This window comes from Drosophila sulfurigaster, chromosome 3 (assembly GCF_023558435.1).
Source record: "Drosophila sulfurigaster albostrigata strain 15112-1811.04 chromosome 3, ASM2355843v2, whole genome shotgun sequence".
In the NCBI taxonomy this organism is placed as follows: Eukaryota; Metazoa; Arthropoda; class Insecta; order Diptera; family Drosophilidae; genus Drosophila; species Drosophila sulfurigaster.
In genome coordinates, this window is record NC_084883.1 from 13,431,277 (window position 1) to 13,454,993 (window position 23,717).

At 38.1% G+C, this 23,717-nt stretch overlaps 1 protein-coding gene across 1 annotated transcript; it reads left to right on the forward strand.

Annotated features, from left to right (window-relative positions):
- The first annotated feature begins 4,554 nt into the window (after positions 1–4,554).
- On the forward strand, positions 4,555–21,597 carry LOC133841765 (protein suppressor 2 of zeste). Its single transcript, XM_062274477.1, has 7 exons — positions 4,555–4,909; positions 10,266–10,466; positions 10,565–10,661; positions 10,772–10,945; positions 12,536–12,776; positions 13,616–17,312; positions 20,650–21,597. Exons 2-6 carry the CDS (start codon positions 10,337–10,339, stop codon positions 17,303–17,305), a joined length of 4,332 nt encoding a protein of 1,443 aa, XP_062130461.1. The 5' UTR covers positions 4,555–4,909; positions 10,266–10,336; the 3' UTR covers positions 17,306–17,312; positions 20,650–21,597.
- Positions 21,598–23,717: the final 2,120 nt, after the last annotated feature.

Consider the following 23,717-nt stretch of genomic DNA (forward strand, 5'->3'; position numbering starts at 1 on the left):
GTGGCCAGAGCATGAACAGAGACATTAATTGCCATAAAAGATATGTAATAAGTGCACCTGTCCAAATTATTTTCATATTTCACAGTTGCGAGGGCGTGAAAGAGAGAGAGAGAGAGGGAGAGGGAAGTTAAAAGAGAACTTCATAGAGGAAAGGAGTTTGGATTTCTATTGCAATGCCACCTTTAACCGGATGCAACTTGGCAAACATTGCGAGTCCTAACTCCACAGACGGACATAAATCTATTGGGCATCTATGTTTGTTGAGTCTGCTCTTAACCGCATAGACAAAACCACAACCAGTTGCTACACACACATTAATTATTCACTTGGCCAGCAGGATTCATATCCAACTGGGTTGCAAGGACTCACACACACACACACTCACAGGCTTCTCCTATCTTTGACACATGGGATCCCCGTTTATGGAGCCTGCCTCTCGGTATGGGGCATAATTACGTTTGGATGCAGTCTGCACTGGTTTTTTGCCAACTCACTGCAAGCCAAATCAGTTCATGAATAATGCTTGACTCCTGGCAGTCAAATCACCGTTGCTCCTCTGCAACAATTTAATCAGCAACTGATTTATTCCTGCATTTCCATCATATAAATTAGTCAGTAGCCAAATGGATTAAGACAGATTTGTTCAGGTTGAGTAGTTAAAATTCGTTCAAATTGCCTTTTTCTTTGTAATTTTAATTCATTTTTAGAGTTCTGATAAATGCATTTACGTTTAAGTGCATATCAATAATAGTTGTATAAAATTATCTTTGATTTTAAATTCATTGACCATAAAATTCAGTTAAATGCAAAGCAATTTCGGAACAGCATTTATGTTTAATATAGTTGCATTTGGCATTTTCGTTTAATTGCAAATTTAAGATAGTTGCACAAAATCATGTTTTGATTGTCATGTAGTTTTTATGTTCCACATCTTTGATCTTAAGTGCATTGACCATGAATTTCAGTTAAATGCAAAGCAATTTCGGAGCAACATTTATGTTTAATATAGTTGCATAAAATGATGTTATGATTGTCATGTGGTTTTTATGTTTAATACATCTTAGATCTTATTCTTTGGCTATAATTTTCAGTTAGGTTAAAAATAATTGGATAACAGCATTTACGTTTAATTGCATATTTAAGATAGTTGCACAAAATCATCTTATGATTGTCAAGTAGTTTTTATGTTCAACATCTTTGATGTGAAATTCATTGGCTATAAATTGCAGTTAAATGCAAACCAATTTCTAAACTTTATTTACGTTTAATTGCATATCGATATAAGTTGTATAAAAATATATTATGATTGTCATGTAGTTATTATGTGCTACATTATTATTTGTTCTTTGGCTATAAATTTCAGTTAAATGCAAAGTAATTGCGAGACAGCATTTACGTTTAATTGCATATTGAAGATAGTTGCATGAAATGATGTTATGATGCCATATAGTTTGTACTCTCATCTTATATTTATTGGGTATAAATTTCAGTTAGGTGCGAAGTTGCTGCAAAACTTATTTTTATTAAAGTTGCAGTTAAAAAAAAACACGAATACATTTACTTCATTTATCTTTTAGCATTACAAATATTGTATAGTTATGTTTATCACGTATAGTAAAGCAAGCATTAAAAATAGAGAAAATTATATTAAAAATATATTATATTTACGTTTTTGTTGTATAAGAATTAGAATTAGAAATCGACATTCTGCATTCTGTATTATGTTAAAAATGAGTGCATTCATTTAATGTTTGAAAATTACTTGCAGCCACAACATTTGTAATTAAGCAAATTGGAAAACACACAAAGATTCATATTAGAACGAACATGTGAAAAGTTGTTTTAAACATAGAAAATTAAAGTATCACAAGTTTACACCCAAAACACACTATAAATCCACTTTAATATAGCTTACTGGCATATTTTTCTTACCTTAACGGTCACACTTAAAAATGAAAGTAAATAAAATGTAAGTAGTGTGTTGTCTTTTCATTTAGCAGCCTACTTTTTTTTCATTCCTATTTAATGGTGTTAAGCGAGGTATTTTCCTACATGTTTTTGAATGTTACCTTACTTACCGAATAAACTGGAAATTTGTCTACACAAATTATGTAAATATGTGTAAGAAATGTTAGGATTTGTCTCAACTTTGAATTGATTTCAGATTACCAACCGAATTGTCCCTTCGGAATTGTCCCTTGATCATTAGATTTTATTTTAGATTTTAGATATGGTGTATATAATACATTCTTCAAAAAGAATGTTTCAAAGAAAACATAATTTTTAATGCCATGCTATAAATGTTAAAAGTAGGTAGTTATTGGGAAAAACCTACGAAAAGTGAAGACAAAATATTTTCTTAAAATAAGAACTCAGCACAGTAGAAAAAGATAATGTAAATTGGAACAAAAATATTCCTAATGCAATTCAATTAAACTTTCCTAAGAGTGAACACCGAGTTAACACATTTTAATTCAATGAAAGTGAGTTTAGTTCTTGAAAAGCAAAGTTTGAATTTTAATAAAATATTTGTCGAATACACTTTTGAGAAACTGCATGATTCTAATAATATTTTCCATACTGTAGGAGAACCCGAAGTAACCGATTAGTAAAAGTCTCTTGAAAAAGTTATGAAATCGTTTTGAGTAGTTATTTTTGACGATTTCAAAGCTATACAATTTGTTTAAAGATTTGCTAAAATAGTGAACTTGATAGATTATGAATTTCATAAGTTCATTGCAATGTCTATTGACATATACATATTTAAAATATAATAGTAGCAGCTACTTTAAGGAAATACCTTTTTTTTATGCACAGCTTTCATGAAATTTATTACATTGTGTTCGAATTGACAAGTTTATATATTTCAGATATCGGTTAATGCTTGTTTTTTACGGAATTACAATTATCATTATTACAATGTTTTTAATCATGTTATTGCTAAGATTAAAAATACAGTGACTATGAAAAACATAAAGGAATCAGAAGATGTTGACTTACTATATGTTCCTATCTTTTATACTTGGCTTTAGATATAGCGAAAATGTTGTTAATTTATAGGCACATTTTGTTTATCTAAAAGGTAAGTATTTTGCATCAATATTCAAACCAGGATAAGTCGATTTGGTACAATATTTTCTTTAAGGTTTATATGTAACATACGTATTTTGTATTGTTGTTAAGTTGTAACAATTCTAGTATCAAGAAAATGCAATAAATAAAGCAAACGTCAACAAATAAAGATAAATGAATTATGCACGTTCGGTTACAACGGAAATTGAGAAGAGTTCAATGAAAAAGGAAAATGAAGTCGGAGCGGGGGCGTGACACGAGGAACATGAGAGTATTCCCCATTGAAATATGATAAGGGAAGCGATAGAAACGCTTGGAAATTCGCGATGCGTATGTGCATCATTTATCAAACTCAATGCCCCTTGATATTTTCGTGTGTGTGTGTTTTTCCTTAGTTTCCGTGAAGCAATTGCTATGCATATTAATGCCTAACGGGCCTTGAAATCAACGACGGAACGTGCAGAATCTTCAAGGACATTTTTATTTTGCACTTGTCGTCGTCGTCGTTGTCGATGTTGCCACAAACCTTTGAAATGCAAATTTCGACAGGCGCCGAAGTCGCTTTCAATTGAATTGAATCAAAAATGCGAGCAGAAAATTCGCATTTCCCCCTTCATGATTTTCCCCCTATGGCAAAACATCGAATGTAAAATGAAGTAGGCTTCATGTGTCAAGAGGTGTCAGTGACAGGCATCAAAACGGATAAAGAGATACAAGCACATGCACACACACACTCATACACATGCACGTAAGGGAGAGGATGATACGTTTTGCATATGGCATATTCATAATTTACCCAAAATGCCCAACGAACTGGGAGAGTGAGTATGAGGGACAAGAACAACAACAACGACTGCAACAATGTGTAGTGGCAGCGACCAAACGAGAATTCGCGATAATTAAAATAAACGCCAAGGCCAATACGTAGCTGACACTCGACTGTTGACAGCGCTGCCTGCGCTACTCTATGCGCTTGCCTCTCTCTCGCTCTCGCTCTCTCTCTCAGTCGATGCCAACGTCAATGCTGAAGCGACGTTAATCTCTCATTTGACAGTCGAATTCAATTAAAAAGCAGCACCCACATACAAACAAACAAACAGACATCGACACACACACAAACACACGCACGCACAAAGCAAGGCAAACGCAACGCACAGCCACCCCAAAAATGGTAAAGGCAGCTCAGCAGCGAAGCGCACACACTCGCGTACACACACTTCGTGCATCGCATACGTTCGCAACGCACACACTTCGTGCAGAGACGAAGTGTTCGGGCATGGGAGCCGAACGTGCCGAACATGGCACTCGCAGCCAATCAAGCCTCACGACAGCCGCAGGGTGGGCGGTACAGCAATGGCGTGAAACGGCAACAGCGCGTCTCTTTGTCTCGCTTGCGCTAGCTCTCGCTCTCGCGACGAACTCTCAGGCGCAGACGCGACGAACAGCGACAGCGCCACGGTGCCGAAGCCGTTGGCAGGTCTAATCAGAATCAGTCTTTGAACAGTTTTCGTGCCGTGCACTTTGTGGACGGAGAAAAGTACAAAAAATTTTTCAAACTCGCCGTTCACTGAACACCACAGAGCGAGTGACAGAGATAGTGCGAGTGCAAATGCGAGTGAGTGTGTGAGATAGCCAGAGTGAGAGAGTAAAAGCGCTACAAAATCTCAGCGGCTGTTCGGTGATAATAAAAACGTGTATGAGAAATCGATAAGAGCAGCAACAGCAGCAGCTGAAGTGAAAGAAGCGCGCACACATACAATCACACGCACACAACAACACACACATGGATTAGTGTTGGTGTGCCCGATGTGTATGTGTCGTCGTCAAGTGTTATAAAGTAAGCACTAGAAGAAGAAGAAGAAGCAGTAGAGAAATCCATCAATTGCTTTGAATCGATTTATGCTTTTTTTGCGTGCGTCAAAATAGATATGAAAAACCACAGTGCAGCAGCCACCGGCGGCAAGCGACTGTAACTGTAAGACGTGTGCAATAGTTTGCAGCAATTTGCGTCGTAATGGAAAAGCGCGCCTGTGTTTTTGTGTACATTTCTAATAAGAAAATTTCACTTTGCTTTTTGATTGCGCGGCGAGTGCGGCGAAATGTAACGAAAAAAAAAATAACATAAAAATTATGCCCATGCCGATGTGGTAGTTGTGTGTGTGAAAATTTTGTAAACACACACATACACGTGACTGCGTGCGGTGGTGTGTGTGCGTCGTATTGGAATTTTCGACGCAGGCGGCGATTTCGTAGCGAGCCGAAAACTAAAATTGTGCGGCGAAAAGGCGAAAAACGCGCGCGCAAAATTGTAGAAAGTGTTGTTTTGGCTTTTGCCAGTTTTGTTTTGCTTTTTTTTCTCGTGCGCTCTCCCCACACACACACACTCACACGCAAACATCAAAGCAACCCACTGGGGCGGTCAGGCGAAGCAGCGTTGGCTCTCTCTCACAGTTTTATTGCGGCGAATAGATACAAATTTGTGTCGTCTCTGCTTCGTTGTGCCGTCGTGCGCTCGTTTCGCCTCAATTGCGCGGCGAGTACGAGTGCGAGTGCGAGTACGAATACACACACACACACCCATACTTACGCACACACATAGATAGTTACGAACGTAGCGTAGCATTTGAATTTCGTGCATTGCTTTCAGTTGTATTTTCAGCGGCTGCTGTTGTGGACACAACGCAAGCAAGCTTATAGCAAAAGTATTTCGTTCACCAAGTTTTGTTTTTCGATGTAACAACATTTCTCGCTTTGCGCGTGTGTTTGTGTGTGCGTGTGTGTGTTCGTCTCTCGGCAAAGCTTGTTGCGTGCGCTTCGTGCCGTGTCGTGTCGTCTCGTGTCTATCTGCGTGTACGTAAGTGTGCGTGTGTGTGTGTAACAACCACCCTGCGGGTCGGTTTTGTAAACTTCGCTCGTGCCGGCGCAAGTTGTTGTTGCTGCTGCTGTTATTGTTATTATTGTTTCGTTTCGATAGCGATAAGAGCGCGGCAAGCCTCTTTCCATTTTTTTTGATTGTAAGCTGTGGCCATTTCGTCACTGTTTGCGTGTGTGTATGAGAGACTTTAACGTCAGCGACATTGAAGACGTCATCAACATTGTCTATTGACGTTTGTTCGTTCGCTCGTTGAATCCTTTGGCACCCAACGAAACCCCGCACAGTGGGATATTTTCATCAAGTGGGCGTGGATGTCAGTGGGCGCCTTGATGAATGATTGCGCTGTTTGCTTAGGCTGCACATTCGCCTCATTATCCTCATTCTAGATTGCCTAGAGCACTTTGGCAACTACAGTGTCCACCCTGTTCAACTCCCACACACACACACACACACACACACCACTGTCTTCCTCCCCACTGCAGCATCAACTACAATCTACATCTTTTTCTCGTTCTCTCTCTTTCTCTCTCTCGCTTTGCCGCCTCATCCTTGCGCCCACTTTGCATGTTGGCTTAGTTTTGCTGCCACTTTTTGCTTTTGTTTTTTTCGCTTTGCTCGCTTCTCGCTTTTTGTGTTTTGCTTGCCAGCATCGCAGCTTTTGACGTCGTCTTCGCCTTCGTCGTCGTCGTCGTCTTGCTTTTGTGTTGTCACTTCGGCCGCCTATTTCGTCTTCCCTTTTGCCAGCTGCTTTCGTGCCAGTTTCGCGTGAGCGTGTGCGACGTACAAAAGCGAAGCATGTCAAAGGCAAACGGGGCAAAAGTGGGCAGCAACTGAATGCGACTTGACTTCGCTCTACTCGTCGCACTTCAAGGCGACTTTTATTTGCCCTACACTTTGCTTTCGAGCGAGGCAGGCTAGAAGTCGCTTGCTAATGTTGCAAGTTTTCCAATTGAGGCACAGATTGAAAATCAGTTGCAGACCTTACAACTTTGATTTCATATTCACAATCGATTTAGAGTTAAACCTAAACTCAATTATTGTAGTTTACAATCTTAGACTCTATATTGTATTATATACACCATATTACCTGGACACTATAATAAAACATCTTTATTTTGTAGTCCCCATACTATAATCTCTATACTTTATATACACTTTTATACAGTATAGAGTAATAATAATATAAAATTTGAGTCACAGTTGTCAATCTAAACTCTCAACATATCTGTAGACATTTTTATGGATTATTACCAATAGTTTTCACAGTTCTAAAAATATAGCTCAACATATTTTTGATGCTTTTTACTATCCAGATCTTTTCGCAGTTCATTTCATTTGGTAATTACTATAAATATTAGAGAACTGACACGTTTTTCTCCATTAAAAGGTGTTTTTAGCTTAAATGCAATACTTTGCGATTCCATATAAATAGATTACATTCAAAGTTCGCCTGTTCGGTGTCTAATATGATTCAATTTTTTCTAAGACTCATTTTAAGAACAGGAATAGATCTAAGGTGTGGTCATAAGCTACTATTTTTACGAAGAATAGAATAGAATTATTATATGAATATGATTACTATAGAATAGGGGATCTTTCCTTTCCAATTCTAGATTCTATAAACATCTGTGAAAATAATATATTTTTCTTTAGTTTGGTGGACTAATTTTCATATTTCTTCTAACTTTGCATATGTTTTATGTTCTTATTTTGTAATTTGGAAACAATATTAACAATTTTACATAGAAAATCCTTTAAATTTTGAATAATTGTTAGTATTTATTTTGATTTGAGAAATAGAGTACCTACTAAAGTACTAAATTATTTATAGCAAATAGTTTTTCTATTCAGTTTTTATACTATAATATTTATAGCAAATACTTTTTCTGTTCACTTTTTGAAGATTGTTAAGGCCAGTGAAATGTTAGGATATGGCGCCTTCGGCTACTTTGTATTCCAATTCTTTCCCAGGCCCACACACAGACAGACAGAGACACACACAAACTATTATCGTTGTGCTCTTGTATCCCATGTGACAATGTACAGTACATAATAGATTGACATCATGACATTTGCAGCCTTTGTTTCATACAAATCTCTTCATCGTCAACGTTACAGTCATCGTCATCGTCATCGCCATCATCATCATCATAATCATCGTTGTCATTATGGTTGGCAACGCTTCGAATGTGGCATAGATTCTTGTGGTAAGCGGCGCTCCAACCTGCTGCCGCTGTTGATCCACAACTCGCTGCCCACATACATACATAATAATCATCATTATTATTATTATCAACAGCAAGTCAAAGAGTTGCTCTATGTATGTATGTGTGTGTGTAGGGCACAAGAGCGTAATTTTCGTACTTTATTCGTTTGCACGACGCCGACGACGAGGCAAAACCTAAAACTAGATTCAAGTACACACGTCGAGTGCACAATCGTTGCCGCTGTGTGAAGTGTATGAGTATGTGTGTGTGTGTATTAGTGTGCGTGTGTGCATGTGTGCTTTGTGTAGGGTGCCCTCTGTGTGACACGAAGGGCGTCGCTTTTGAGTAGCCCCCCCAACTCAGTCTTCGCTCTTTGAGCTCTTCCTTTTTTTAGCTGACCCGCGCGTATGAATTACTTTTTTTCTATTTTTTTTGTTGTATTCTTCTCTCTGTGCCACTTCCTCTTCTTCTTTTGTTGTATGCTCATAATCGTATTTTTGTTTTCGGCATTGTTCCGATTCATGGATGGCTGACTTACTAGTCTAAAGTTTTGAGGTCTTGTGCCTACAACGACATCGACAACGACAGCAATAGCAACAGCTACAGCTACAGAGATAGAGATACAAAGATACTCTACAGATACATATACAATCTTTGCTATATGCGAGAGCTATCTGCGGCTTTTGTTGTGTGTTTTTTGAAGCTCCTCTCTGACGACAGCGACGACCACAATGATATTTCATGGCTCTTGGCTCTTGGCTGATGGCTGATGATGGTCTTGTCTGCTTGATGATGGGATTTTGCTTTATGTTTTTTCTCACAGTTAGCTTTTTACTACCCATACTTGGTATTTGTGGATTGTAAGGGCATTCTAAGTTGGTGACAATCACAAAATGATTAAAATACTCGTTTGAGAAGCTTTGCAACACTGTTAATACGCTGTTGATCGGTAGCAGTAATTGAGTTGGCCGGCAGTCTGTCTGTCTGCGTATTTGGAAGATCAGATCTTCGAAACTGCAAGGGTTAAATCAACGAAATTTAAGGATAGTGATCTACTATCATATTCGCTTGTTTTGTACTAAGTCACTCCTCCTATCCACATTCTACGTTAATGTAAAAAACAATTACAATAATTTGGAATGTAACTAATTCGCAAGTTAATTATAAAGTATACTTATTGTATGCATTTTAAGTGGAAATGCTTTTTAACATTGTTAATATGCTGTTAATCGGCAGCAGTAATTGAGCTGTCCGTCTGGCTGTCTGTCCGCGTCTTTAGAAGTTCAGATCTCAGAAACTAAGAACGCTATATCAACGAAATTTATGAACAGTAATCTACTATCATATTTGCTTGTTTTTTACTATTCCACGCCCCTTTCGACATTCTAAATTAAAGTAAAAACCATTATAATAATTTTAAATGTGACCAACTCACAAGTTATTTATAAAGTAGGCTTATTTTATACATTTTAATTGGAAATGTTTCTTTACAATAGTGAAAAGTAAACGAACAAACAATAAATATGTTTTTAGAATGAAATGTTCCGACATTGAAACTTCTGGTCAACTCCCAATCAACGTTTGTGGCTCAAAATGTTTGTGAACTAAATGCATTTCACATAACTTAATTTCTGAACACTAATATAACCAAAAAGTCAAGTTCTTTTTCATATAAATTAAAATGAGTCTCATTTAATTTATATATATTTGTAAAAAATACAAAGAATATCAAGAAACCGTGATAAATTAACAATTGAATTTATTTTGAATGCATTTTCTTTAAAACAGAGAAAAGGAGATGCACTTGTTTTGTGTCGAAATGTCACAAAACTTAAATAAAATCATCTGAAAGAATTTCACTTCTTTAGCATCGCAATGTTTTATCAATAACCGTGCCATCTCGGCATTAGTCATACTACTTATTGAAATATATATTACTCCATCTGGTATAATTATAGGGCAAACATATTGTGTCTCAACAGATTGTTGCCTTGTTTTATAACTTTGTGATATCAGTTAGTTAAGCTTCTTTAAATTGACTTTACTTTAAAGTTTCGTTTCCATAGCTAAGCCCCAATCTCTTTCCTTTTCCTTTCGCTATCCTTTCACAGGACATGACATTCGTTTGAAACAAATTCAGTTCAAATCAACAGAGGCTAATACAAAGAAATAACAGATTAGAATGCACACCAAGATGGAGAAAGCAGTCGCAAATCGTCGACAGATGGGCGACTTCAATGAACAGTTGAGCTGTCGCATCTGCCTGGGCTATATGATAGACCCCACCACAGTGGATTATTGCTATCACACATGTAAGTCCAGCTCAAAACCACTTGGGACGCCACTTCAGTTCCAACTTCAGCATCAACTTTAACTTCAACTTGAATTCGAACTTGAATTGTGCTTTCAGATTGCCGCAGCTGCATTTTGAAGCATTTGCTGCGCGATGTTTACTGTCCCCAGTGCAAGGCCAGCGGCGGCAAGCAGATCAATGAGGATAACCTAAGGTAGGTGCCACAAAAGAGATCTCTTCATATTTCCCCTCAGCATCTTAGCTACTCTTCTCTATCATTCCACTTCATGCATTACTCATGAGTTCATCTCCTATTCGTTGCAGATCCGATGACACATTGCGGGCCCTCATCTATAAAATGGTTCCTGGACTCTATCAGCGTGAGTGCGAGCGACTCGTTGAGTTCGAGGAACAGCACAAGGACCTCGATTCCGACCTCGACGATGTGCTGCAAGCCGAAAAGGAACACGAGTTCTTTACGCCAACAGAGCCTATAAGGTGAGTCTATAATTACTTTGATATAATAACTTCTTTATGTTGAATACAATTACATAAATTTTGTAATCTTTTTTGCTACTTCTTATAATTTCATTCAATTGAATTTGAGACTTTTTATAAATTTTGCCTTTTTTGCTACTTCTTATAATTTATTTGTTCTAGATACTTATTCTTAGTTTTGTTTTCGATTTTATAATTAAGATCTAATAGTTTTTTTTAGGTGTTTTCTTGAGTTTTCATTGCGATTAATAACTTTAACTTTTTCGGAAGGAATTCCTCATTGAGAGCAAAATTCGCATTGTTTAGAAATAATAAAAAATCTTTTTTATTTTCTCTTTTCAAAAAGTAAACCTTTTCAGTCACTAAGAATTTTGATTAGAAACTTTACCAGTTTCGGCTTTGTTCATCCCTCGACTCGTCACTTTAATTAAACTCAACAAACAGAACAGAATGTACAATTTCCACTGCTTTTATCTTCAGAGTTCGTTCATTATTCAACCCTCAAAAGCAAAATGTTTTCCTCATCAGCTATACTATATTTTTATAGCAATTTCCGTCGACATTCTCTTAACTTCATCAGCCTAATTGAACTCGCACTGGGCATTGCTTGGGCGCTCAAATTTCAAACTAACTATTTTCCTAATAATAAATGATTAACTATGGGGATTTCGGAAATATAAAATACAGCGAGAGAAAAAATTCTACAATAAAAATACAATAAATTCCCGAAACAAGCTCTAAACATTTAAAAATTTTGACTCATAAACAAATTTTGAAATTTCAGGCACAACTCTAGAATACTTCTTTACAATATTGTTGAAAAAATATGGTTCATAGTGAAAAACGAAATATATTTATTTATATTCTAGAATATATTCTTACTTGACTAGTGTAAAAATGTAAAAAAATGATCCTGGAAAATCTCAAGTTTTTCCCTTTTTAAAATATACGTTTGTCAGCTGCTTAAAATTAAAAGATTAGGATCTTTCTTCAATATTTATACCCGCTACCCATAGGGTAGAATAGTATTATAACTTTGTGCCGACAGAAAATGTGTGGAACTGGCAGAAGGAGGCAAGTCCGACCTTATAAAGTATATACACATATATTCTTGATCAGCGTTAACAGTCGAGACGATCTAACCATTGCCGTCTGTCCTATCTCAGATCTCAGAGACTATAAAGATATTACTTACTACGGGACTTTGTAGCTTTGACTGATAATCTGGTATATTTTGTTTTCTATGGTATATTTTGAATGGCAATATACCATATTTAGTATTTGGTATATTTCAGTATATCTGCGGTTATTAACTTGGTATATTTTAAGAATAATTCCGCACTGTTTTGCTTTAACTCAAAATGCGTAGCGGGTATCTAACAGTCTCTCACTTGAAAATATCTTAAATTTAAAAGTTGTATTCTTTATTCTTTTTCAAACATAAATTTACTTATTGTATAATAAGTCTTAGACATGTTTCTTGTCTTCTTTAATAATCTACACAGACTTTTACAAAGTTCTTTAATTTCCTTCCGGCTTCTTTTGGGTTTATATTTAACTTTTCTTTCTCGCTTCTCGTTTCTCCCGCAGTTTATCCCTAGAATATCATCCAGCAATGCTGAAACACTGCAGGGCATCGGATAAGCCGCCCGTCTGCTATCTTCAGTGTCCCGCTGGTCTGCGGATTGCGCATCTGAAGCAGTTTCTCTGCTCCAAATACGACATCGATGCGCAGAACAAACAAGTCGAGGTCGAGGTCACCTATGAGGATGAGGTGTTGCAGCCAAGCTTGACGCTAATGGACATTGGCTATTGCTACCACTGGGATCGGGTGAGTTTCCCCAACTAGTTTTTATACTCAACTAGTTTATATAGGATAGAGGGGTATTATGACTTTGTGCCGATAGGATAGATATTCTGTAAAGTAAATATATTCTTGATCAGCGTCAATAGCCGAGACGATATTGCAATGACCGTCTGACTGTCTGTTTGTCTGTCTGTCTGTCCGTCTGTCCGTATGAAACACTGGATCTCAGAGATTATATGAGATAGAGCTATAATTTTTTTCGACATCATTTGTTATATTTGCACGCAGATCAAGTTTGTTTCAAATTTTTGCCACGCCCACTTCCGCCCCCACAAATTGATAAAACTCGCGTAAAAAGTGTAATTTTAAAGCTAGAGTCTCGCATTTCAGTATATACAATAATAGTAATAGTACTTATGATTCCTGAAAAGTTGGTTGCGATTAGATAAAAATGGAATGGAAGTTATTAAAGAATATATTGTATAGGCAAAAACGCCTATTTACTAAAACTAATAGTTGTTTTAGCTGACAATTTGGTATATTCTGCATTATTTGGTATATTTTCAATGTAGTACTATATAAATATATCATATACATACATAATTTGATATATATTTTTAGTATTTTGGCGGTATATTTTCAGTATAATTTAAGAATAATACCTCAATATGTTTGCTTTTTTTTCAAAATGGGCATCGGCTATCTCACAGTCGAGCACACTCGACTGTATCTTGCTTACTTTTTATCTATAAGTATGAAAAGGGAATTCGATTGGCAAATCCAATTGTGACGTTCGTTTAAGGTCAATTCTACAATCGTTCCCTTGTTTTGCTCTCTTCTTTTCCCCTCCCCCCGTTGTGCAGCATGCGCCGATGTCCTTTCAGTACAGGATACTGCTCTATGAGAATGAGTGCATAAAAAACGATGAAAACAATTTGTCAAAGGTTAATCAGGATATTGAGTCAAGACCCGCTGCTGCTGTGGTGACGACCACAACAACAACAACAAAGAGTGCCAAGTCCGTGACCTTTGCCGATGAGCTGGAAACGCAACCGAATAATCCCCCTCGCCCACATGCAGCGCCCGCGAGCAAAACGCGCGCCAAATCCAACTCAAAGGTCAGCAAGGGCAACAAGCGAACACCACTGAGTCAGACGGCAAATGAATCCCATGAAGATGCCTCTCAGGCGGTGAGCAACTTCAAGAGCTTACGCAGCAACGATATGCGGTACAGTGATTACGGTGTTGCACCCACGGTGGCTCCGTTGTTGCGCGTGAAGAGCGAACCGGAACCGGAGGAACAGTCTAGCCTGGGTGTGTCCAATATGAACATTGTGGTGAGCATTCCACAGTCGCAGTTGAGTAAATCTGCTGCCTATGCGGATGAGGAAGGTTTCGAGCTGAAGACGGCCAACAAAAAGTCCTCGAATGCAGCTGTGCGCAATTTGCCCAAGCTTAAGATCGAACTGAATAGCATGAAGGCGAAACTGACGTTGCCCAAGTCAGCGGATGCACGTCTCGAGGATGCCGGGCAACATAATCAATTGGACTTGGAAACGTATGCCAAGAACATTGGCCTCAAACCCATTGAACAGCCAACAACACCCGGTGCAAGCGATGCCTTGAAATACAGTCCGAATGCCTCGCCCATGTCCTCGTGTTCCTCATCCACCAATGGCTCCAATGGCACCGCGGATGCCTCAACCTCAACCTCAACTTCATCCTCGACGAACTCTACGTCATCGTCTTCGCATCGCAAGCGCAAAAAGAAGCACTCCAAGGAGCCAAAGGATGCGAATGGCAAACGCAAAAAGTTGCATGCGGAAATCAGTTCACAAACCGATGGAAAAATGAAAATGAAAATCACAACAACACCGCACAATCACAAGGCGCACAAGCTCGATCTCAAGCGTTCGCATTCGCTGGCTGGCGGCGAGTTGAATGCGCTGCAGAAAGCCAACGATTTGAATCGCACTTTGGGCGAAGAATCGCGCAGCATCAGCAACCTGATGGCGACGACTTCAGCGACAACTTCGATGACGACTTCGATGACAACTTCGGGGACAACTTCGATGACAACTTCGGGGATAACTTCGTTGACAACTTCGGCGACAACTTCAATGGAGAAGCCGCAGTTGCCTGCATCGCCGCCTTTGCCGCCGAGTTTGTTCAAGAGCTTTTCACCCGCTGGCAGTCCGCTGCCCAAGGCAGCAACACCACCTCTAGCAGCAGCAACCACTACGGCTACAACAGCAGCAAACACTTTGACAGCAGCCACAACCAAGTCGAAGCTTGTGCCCGCTCCCAAGCAACTGAAACCCACACCAACACCAACTAATAACAATAACAACAACAAAAGGCAACCCACTTTGACGCCCTTGCCACAGCCTGCGCCGCACTTTGCCGTGCCACAAGCGCCGCTGCGTCAGGCGCCGCATCAAATGCTGCGCTATCTTTCCACGCCCAGTTCCATAGCGAGTGCAGCCAACAAGCAGCCAAAGCGTTCGCTCTCGCTGGATGAATCTGCTCCAGCTTCTAGCTTGGCCAAGCATCCGCGTCTCGACTATCAGCAACAGCAACAGCAGCAACAACAGCAAGTTGGCGTCAAGTACGCTGCCGCAGCAGCCAAGCTGAAGCAACAAGCGAGCGCTCAACTGCGTCTCTACGGTCCGGAGTTGGCCAAGCCAACCAGCATGCCGATGCTCTCCAGCTTGAATCTGCCGCCCAGCGGTTCGGTGACAATAACGCCACGACCACGCAACACACAACCGCGAGCAACCATGGCAAATACAACAGCAGCCAAAGCGGCAGCAACACAAGCTCCGCGACCAACTGCAGCTGGGGGCAACCTTAGCTATGGCTATGCCGAGAGTTCGCTGAGCAATTTGCCAGCGTTGGAGATTATGCGACTTGGGGCAGCAGCCGCTGCGGCGGCAGCAACCAGTGCACGTTTGATGGGACCACCGAAGCAGCCAGCGAAACGTGCTGTGGCCATGCCGTTGCCGTTGCCACTCCCTTTGCCCCTCCCCATGCCGCTGCCGTTGCCAATGTCGATGTCGATGTCGATGCCCACGACTGTCAAGTCGCCGCCGTTGTCAGTTGCGCTGAGTGCGCAACGAGGCAACAACCACAGCAACAACAGCAACAATGCTGCTTATCGCACATCGCCGCCTGCATTAATAAATCTGCGCAACACCGTTCCAGTCTCGTTTCCATCAAAGTCAGCAACAGCGGCAGCAGCAGCCAAAGCCGAGCTTAATTCAAAGAAATCCGCAACAGTTGCCGCAGCGGGAGCAGCAACAACTTTGACTTCGACTGGAAGCAAAGCCAATGGCACAGCGGCTGCTGCTGCTGCTCCTTTGCTGGACAAGTCGAAAACGAGTTTGCGTGATTTTCGGCCACCAACAACAACAACAACAGCGGCTGCAGCAACAGCAGCAACAAGCTCAACAACAACCACAGCAACGACCAAGGATGCTGACATACTTGATTTATCAGCACAGGGCACAGGACGCAACAGCACCAAATTGGCGCCCACGTCGCCACCCGTGGGCAACAGCAACAGCAGCAGCAACAGTCTGGAGGCTGCGCTGAATAAAATCAAGCAAAACATTTCCGCCAACAGCAATTGCAGCAATGTTGTTGCTTCAGTTGCTTCGGTTGCTGCTGCTGGCGATGATCTACAGAATCTGCATATGCTCTCTGAGTCGGCAACAGCGCGCGAAAAGATCTCGATAAAGGCTGGCAACAACAACAACAACAACAACACTACTACTGCTAACAACAGCAGCAACAGCAATACTGCAAGCAACAGCAACATCTACGAGAATAAGCCAAAGAATGCGGTGGTGCGACCACAGAATGCCTCAGTGCGCAGCATACCCAATCCATCGGCGTTGGCCTTTCGCAATCAGGCCACGCTCTTGACTAGCAACAGCAGCAGCAGCAGCAACACATCAACAACATCGACTACAACTATTGCAGCAGCCAAGCCGTTGACTGTGAAAGCCGATGAGAAGCCCAAATTGAGCTCAGCCACAATGTTGCTTAGCCCTAACAGCAACAGCAGCAACAACAATAATAATAACAGCAGCAACAACAACAACAACAACAATTGCAATGCTGCCACATCGCCGCGTGCCACGAAAAAGGCAACAACCATCGATCAAGTTGCTGCCAATTTGAACATACGCGCCGAGGCAAAAGCTGCCGCCCTCGCCGAGGAGGCGCCACCAGCCAGTGTGGCAAGTGTTGCTGCTGCTGCCAAAACTCCCGAATCGGAGAAGGCAACCAAATCGGATGCCACTGCAACAGCAACAGCGACAGTCACAGCAACTGCTGCAACAGTTACTGCAACTGCCACTTCTACACCAGCAACCACAACAACAGTTGCTGTTGCCAGCACACCTGCAACACCCGCCACACTTCCCTTGGCGCTGCCCACGGCAACAGCAACCACAAACGCTGGCAGCGTCAGCAGCGAGACGCTCTCGAAGCCGCCCGTTCAAATCTCCGCTACCGACACTCCGGTCCCGGTGGCAAGTTCCGCTTAGTCACAAGGTGAGTCTCTCCACATATAGTATATATGATTATTATTATTATCCCTCTAAAACTGATAAGAAGTTCCCATTGATAAACTTAATTTTAAGTAACTTGAATTATAGTTGGCAATAATCTAATAATCTAATAATCTAATATGTTTATGGCTATCTGACAAATAGAATTAAATTGAAAAACCTTTCGTTTATTAGAGAATATAAATTATAGGATGAGTCTCAAGAAAACTCTGAAAAAAAAACTCATTCAGTAAAGAACAAATTCGAAAATTAAGAAAATTTATCAATTTTAAAGTTAAACAAAATTATAGAATTCTATATTGACTACTCTACGATAAGATTGCTTTGAAGTTCGAATAAGAACTGTACTCAATTCAAGAATTGAATTGATGAATTCTTAATTGAAGAATGCAAAGTGAAGAATCTAAATTGCACACAGAATTTATGTATACTTTTATAGAATCAATTTTTTACTTAATATTCATATTCATATTTGTATTCCTTAGAGAGTAGAAATGTATATAAGTTTTAAATGGAAGATATGATACATACGTAATATTTTAAATATTAATTGTAGATACGTTCAGAACTTTTTGCGTTATCTGTTAGAGTTCCCTTAATTGGAATTATGTGTCTTTAAGATGCTTATTATATGCGTGTATTATCATATTGTACGAGTGATTATCTAATATTCAAATTGGATAAAAGTATAATTATTATAATATCAATTTACTTTATATCAGATAAGTTTACATACTTGTATTTGTTGGAATGTTACTACTTCCAGAATTCAGTACTATTCGTTGCATCTATTACAGTTACTGTAATTGTATCTTACTACTAATTTACTATTTTTATTACGGATTGTAGCTACTACTGTTACTATACTAAGATTTTGTCCTACCTTTTGCCAATCGCATTGCTTATTATTGAATTGTAATGTTTTCACTTGTTCTCTTAATATATGTTATTTTTCTGAAGATTTTACAATCGGAATAGTTCATCAATACTTTGTAGAATTTTATTTTACTGTTTTTGGTATTGAAAGTTTTTTGCGGTATAAAGTATTTTTGCTTGCTTTAGGACTTTGAATCCATTTTTCATTTCGTCGAATTTAAAAGTCTTTTGTATTCTGTATTCTATGTTTTATTTTTATTACTTATATTTTACGACAAGTTTGATGGAATACAGAAGTATTTCAAAGTAGTGAAAAAGTATTTAACTTAAAATTCTATATGCACTCAGCTTGAGTTCTTATTAAATTTGATTTTATAAGGAAAATCTATAATTTGTTAACTTTACTTATTATGCTATATCATATTATATATTATATTATTATCTCATGAAATTAACCACAATAGAAAGTTGATTTTCAAAGGGTATTTAATCGTCGATTTGTCAGCATTAGTTTGTTAGTTGCCTTGAATTATTGTTTGATTGGTGAAATTCTCGAAGTGAGCTTAAGTACAATATCCATCCACTTGGTGTCGTCTTCCAACTTGAATGGTTATTATTTTTTTCTCGTTTTTTTTTGTTGCTTGTGTTGTTGTCAGTTGTTTTGTTAGTTGCGCGTGGTTTTTGTTGCTGCTTAACTTCTATGTTTAGTTTGGTTTTTTTTCGTTTTTTTTGGCGCGTTTCCCACAGTCGACGACGCAAAGCAAGAAAAAAGCGACTCAAATTATACAAATTACATTTCGTGTGTGCTTGAGTTGTTGTTGTTATTGTCTGTTGTTGTTGCTGTGTTGTGTTGTGTTGTTTTTTTTTCCTCCTCTTTGGCTTTTCTCAAGTAGTCATTATACACAAATTTAGCGGCCACTGCTCGTCAACGTGTGTCTTCCACGTTAGCCTCTGCCCTCGTCTCTTTTTCGTCCCCGCTCTCACTCACTCACTCACTCGCTCACTCTCTCTCGCTCTTTCATTTCATTCACTCGTTTACTCTCGCTCTTGCTCTCCCTCTCTCTGGCCTTTCTCGTTCATTTGGTGGTTCGCTGGGTCGGTCATTCATTCCTCAGCGAGCACTGCTTTATTTTTGCCGTTATAACGACAACAGCAACAACAGCAATAACAACTCGGAACTTTTTATGCAGTATTTCGCTGGCCTTTTTTTTTTTAATGAACAGCAGCAACAGTCTCTTCGTTTCTCTATTTCTCTGCCCTGATTGCGTCTCTCGTGTCTCTCTAGCGCCGGTCATTCGCTCATTTTCTCATTCTCTTGGCCATTACATCATTTCGTATTTTCATCCATGAATAACAATTTTCATTAGTCTTGCCACGTTTCACTGTGCAGCTTATTGTATGGGATTTGTGTACTCTATAAAGTTGATTTAATTCATTCTGTCCGTCTGTCTGTCCGTCCGTCTGTAAAAACACTTCGATGTCAGCAACTATGAGAGCTAGAAACTCCTAATTTGGCATGTGGCTTTCTGAAAGTTATATACACACAAATTTGGCTTGAAATTTGGAAAGCCACGCCTATACTGCCAGCATATGAGGGCATATTTTTGTTGTTTTAAAGTGACTACATTATAGATATTATATATTATTTTTTAGGATCAATATTCGAGTCAAACTTGCGTTATTTTATCGGTCTGCCTCTCTGTCCGTACCTTCGGCTGATTAAATTTATCTTGTCTATTATTATATAAGAGCTCAACATATTAAAATATGTATATATTTTGTATAAGGAGATGAAAGTAGATTAATTAAGTTTTAATAAATTAAAAGTAAGTCCAACTTTTTTTTTGTTTATACGCCAGACTATCTATCCGTACGTTCGTCTGATTAAATTTATCTGTCTTGTATTTTATATTTTCTAAAGCAGATGAAAGTAAAAAAAAATTGTTTTAATTTAAAAATCCGTTAGCCTCTCTGTCCGTACCTTTGCCTGATTCGTTAATTGTTCTTCTTCTTATATAAGAGTTGAGCATACAAAATATGTTATCACCAGACTTCCTGGCCGTACATTTGCCAATTAAAATACATTGTTCAGCATATAATATATATTTTATTAAAGTCTTAAATACAATAAAAACTAAATTCTGTTAAATTTAACAAGTTTTTTTATGAAAAAATACAAATTACACATTTTCCCATACAAACTTTCATAGTTTGTACCATCAGCCTCTCTGTCCGTACATATGCTCAATTAAATTTGTTGTTTTTTCAGCATTGAAGAAATAAAATATGTTTTAAGATCTTCAAGCAGAAGAAATTTGTTTTAATTGTTAAGTTTAAGAGCCTCTCAAATTAAAATGCTTAATTAAAATATATTTTTTCAGATGTAGCACCTCTAAAATGTAACGAGTTAATTTAAAATTGCATCTTTTTCTTTTCATTTGCAGCGTTCCTTTGGATGTGCGGCTCGCAAATGTATCTGGTGGCGCCACTGGAGAGTCTGCAAAGCAGCAGCAACCAGAATGCCAATTGATAACGTCTGCAAACGCCTTCCAGCTCCCAGGTTTCCAGCTCATCAATTAGCACACAAAAAGGTGGCGGTAAGAGGAGCGTCAAGAGCGGTGAACCACGGTGAACATAAATACCTTCATTAGAAAGCAATATACAAATGATTCGTACTTAAAAGCTAGCTTATACCAGATACAGCTGCAATAAGATACAATATACTCGACGTATACTTGTGAACTTGTGCTCTCAGATACAGATACAAAATTCGCGCACAGATGCAAATAATTGTGCAAATATTTGCGCTGGAATTAGTACGCGTCGAAATAAATTAAAAACGTAATGGAAATATGTCTGCTAAGCGACGAGCAGCAACAACAACAACACAGAGAAAAAAAAGCTGACACAAAAAATGCGAAAATATAAATAAAATAAGCACAGCAGCGACGTCTGTTGTTGTCGTTGTTGTTGTTGCTGTTTGGCATAGCAAAAATGCGAACGAAAATTAATTATAAAATATCAGCAAATAACAAATACAGCAACAACATCAACAACAACAGCTAAACAACAATCACACACACACACACAAGCCGACAACATTCGAGTCTCGCCGAATCGTTGAATCGCCAACTCGTAGTACGTGTCGATTACACTGCGCGAAAAAGAGTTCGACAAACTCCTCCCCAACCTTCACATACAGTAAACGCTCACTTCTCAAAATATGACGACTTTTACATACCCTATTAGTGAATTTTTTACATCATATTTAAAGCAAATGCATTTGGTAAAGATTTTACTTGATTACACTGCGCGAAAAACAGCTCGACAAACTCCGCCTCAACTGACGTCAGTAGACACTCACTTCTCTAAATGTCACGACTTTTAGATACCCTATTATGGAATTTCTAACGTTAACTAACTCATTTGCTTTAAATACTATGTAAAAAATTCAATATTTGATAAAAAAACTGAAAATTGTTATAGAAAAGTCATTTTCAATGAAATCTGTTTACTAGCCTATAATATTTTGAATGTTTCATATATTTTAAAGTTAAATTTCTAAAACTTTTATAGCAATAGACAACAAAATCCTAACGCTCCCATTTCATTGTCATTTGCTAGGGTATCACAAACAGCAAAAGTCTTATCAATTTGAAAATCTATATGAGCTGAATCTATATGTCTGACACTACTACGCCAATCAGACGTCACAAGCCAGGGTATCATAAAGATAAAACTTTATCAGAAACAGACCGTCACAGCACTCGCATTAGACTATTATAAAGTGAAAGCTTCATAATCGAAATCGAAATTGCGCTATATGAAATGTAAAGTTTGAGTATAATGGAAAGAAATATAAGTTTAAACGAAGCTGTTTCCATATGCAGGAAATATTAAAGAATTGAATGAAATTTCTAGGGTATTAGAAAGATGTACATTTAAGTGGTAAATGGAAATTTTCATTAATCATTCCAACAGTTAATAGAGGCTTTTAAGAGATTGGTGTAGATCATAGAAAACAAAAACCTTAAAAATTCTATGTTAAACAAGTTGTAAAACTAGAAAGTTTTAAGAGCTATAAAAACAGACAAGCTTCTGAATTACGAAAACAACCAGATTAAGTTTTTTAACAAGACAGGGAATATTAAAAGATGGCTTTACAATATAAAGAAGATAAAAGCAACATTTTGAAATAAAACATTTTGAAATTTCAAATATAATAAAATCTCTTCTATCCATCAGCATCATCCATACACTTTATTACCTTATTCAAGTGCAATATCAGAGTTAAAATCTCAATCATTGAGAATGTTATATTTGAAAACAGATTAGCAGCTGTAACTACCCGTTTTGGAAGCAGGTCTTTAGAAGGGTATTTGTTGAAGAAGAGGCCAACAGAGCTGATAACATTATGAACTCAAATCGCATAAGGAATGCATAAATTATGATGAATATAATGAGTGTTGTGAATCGTGAATACTGAATGCTGAGTGGTGAATGGTGAATGAAGAGTTGTGAGTTGTGAATCGTACGAACTGCGAGTTGTGAGTTAATCGGAAGTGTGTCCAAGTGTGAAACGCGCACTTGGCGCAGGTTGTTGTCGATGAAATGAGACGCGACGCGATGCGAGTCGAGTTCGTTTTTTGGATTTTAGATTTTTAGTTGTATTTTGTTTTGGTTTTTTTTGGTGGTGGTGTGTGAACAGTAGCCAACACACACCAACACACACAGAAGTACACCCAACACACAAGTCGAAGAGCGGCACACGCACGTTCGTTGAGGCGATAAAATTTTAACGATTTGCGCCGTTTGAGCTGAGCGTGTCGAGCATAAAGATACAAACGACAAGAACAACAACCACAACAAATGAGACAACAACAGCAAGATGATTATATACAAATATATATATACAAATTTATATACCTACCTATAGATACTTATAAATATCTTGTAGATACTTTTCGGTATTAGTTACGTTCAATTGCAGCACGAACTTTGTACATAAATTCAAATCGAAGCGACAACTCAAAAACAAATACAAAAAACAACAAATGCACACAATAATAATATATTATATATTTATCTGTATGTATTTTTTTCAAACTTAAAGCTTTGACCAAAAACAAAAAAAACAAACAAATAATAAAAAACAAACTTAATTATAGTGAGGAATGTTTAAGGAAATGTTCTATATGTAATCGCAGCAAATTAGTTACCTAAGTATATCGTATCGTACATATCGATAACTATCGATATTATATAAAGCTTTATGTGCGCTCTCTTCCTAATAATTTTTTGTATTTTATTTCGTTGTCACGTTTCGCTTTCCGTTGTTAAATTGCATTTTATGTAAACAAACTTTTATTTGTTATTAATTATGTGTAAATATTTGATCAATTTTAAATTGTATAATATATAAAAAACATCGCGTGTTATCGAAAACATCCGCATAGACATTACAAATGGAAAAAGGGGGAAGAAAAATCAACCCTTTGTTGCCCACCACCTT

Coding starts and splice junctions, on each gene's coding strand:
- LOC133841765 (XM_062274477.1), top strand. CDS start 10,337: ATGCACACCAAGATGGAGAAAGCAGTCGCAAATCGTCGACAGATGGGC. Junction 10,467..10,564: donor GGATTATTGCTATCACACAT/GTAAGTCCAGCT, acceptor TTGTGCTTTCAG/ATTGCCGCAGCTGCATTTTG. Junction 10,662..10,771: donor ATCAATGAGGATAACCTAAG/GTAGGTGCCACA, acceptor TATTCGTTGCAG/ATCCGATGACACATTGCGGG.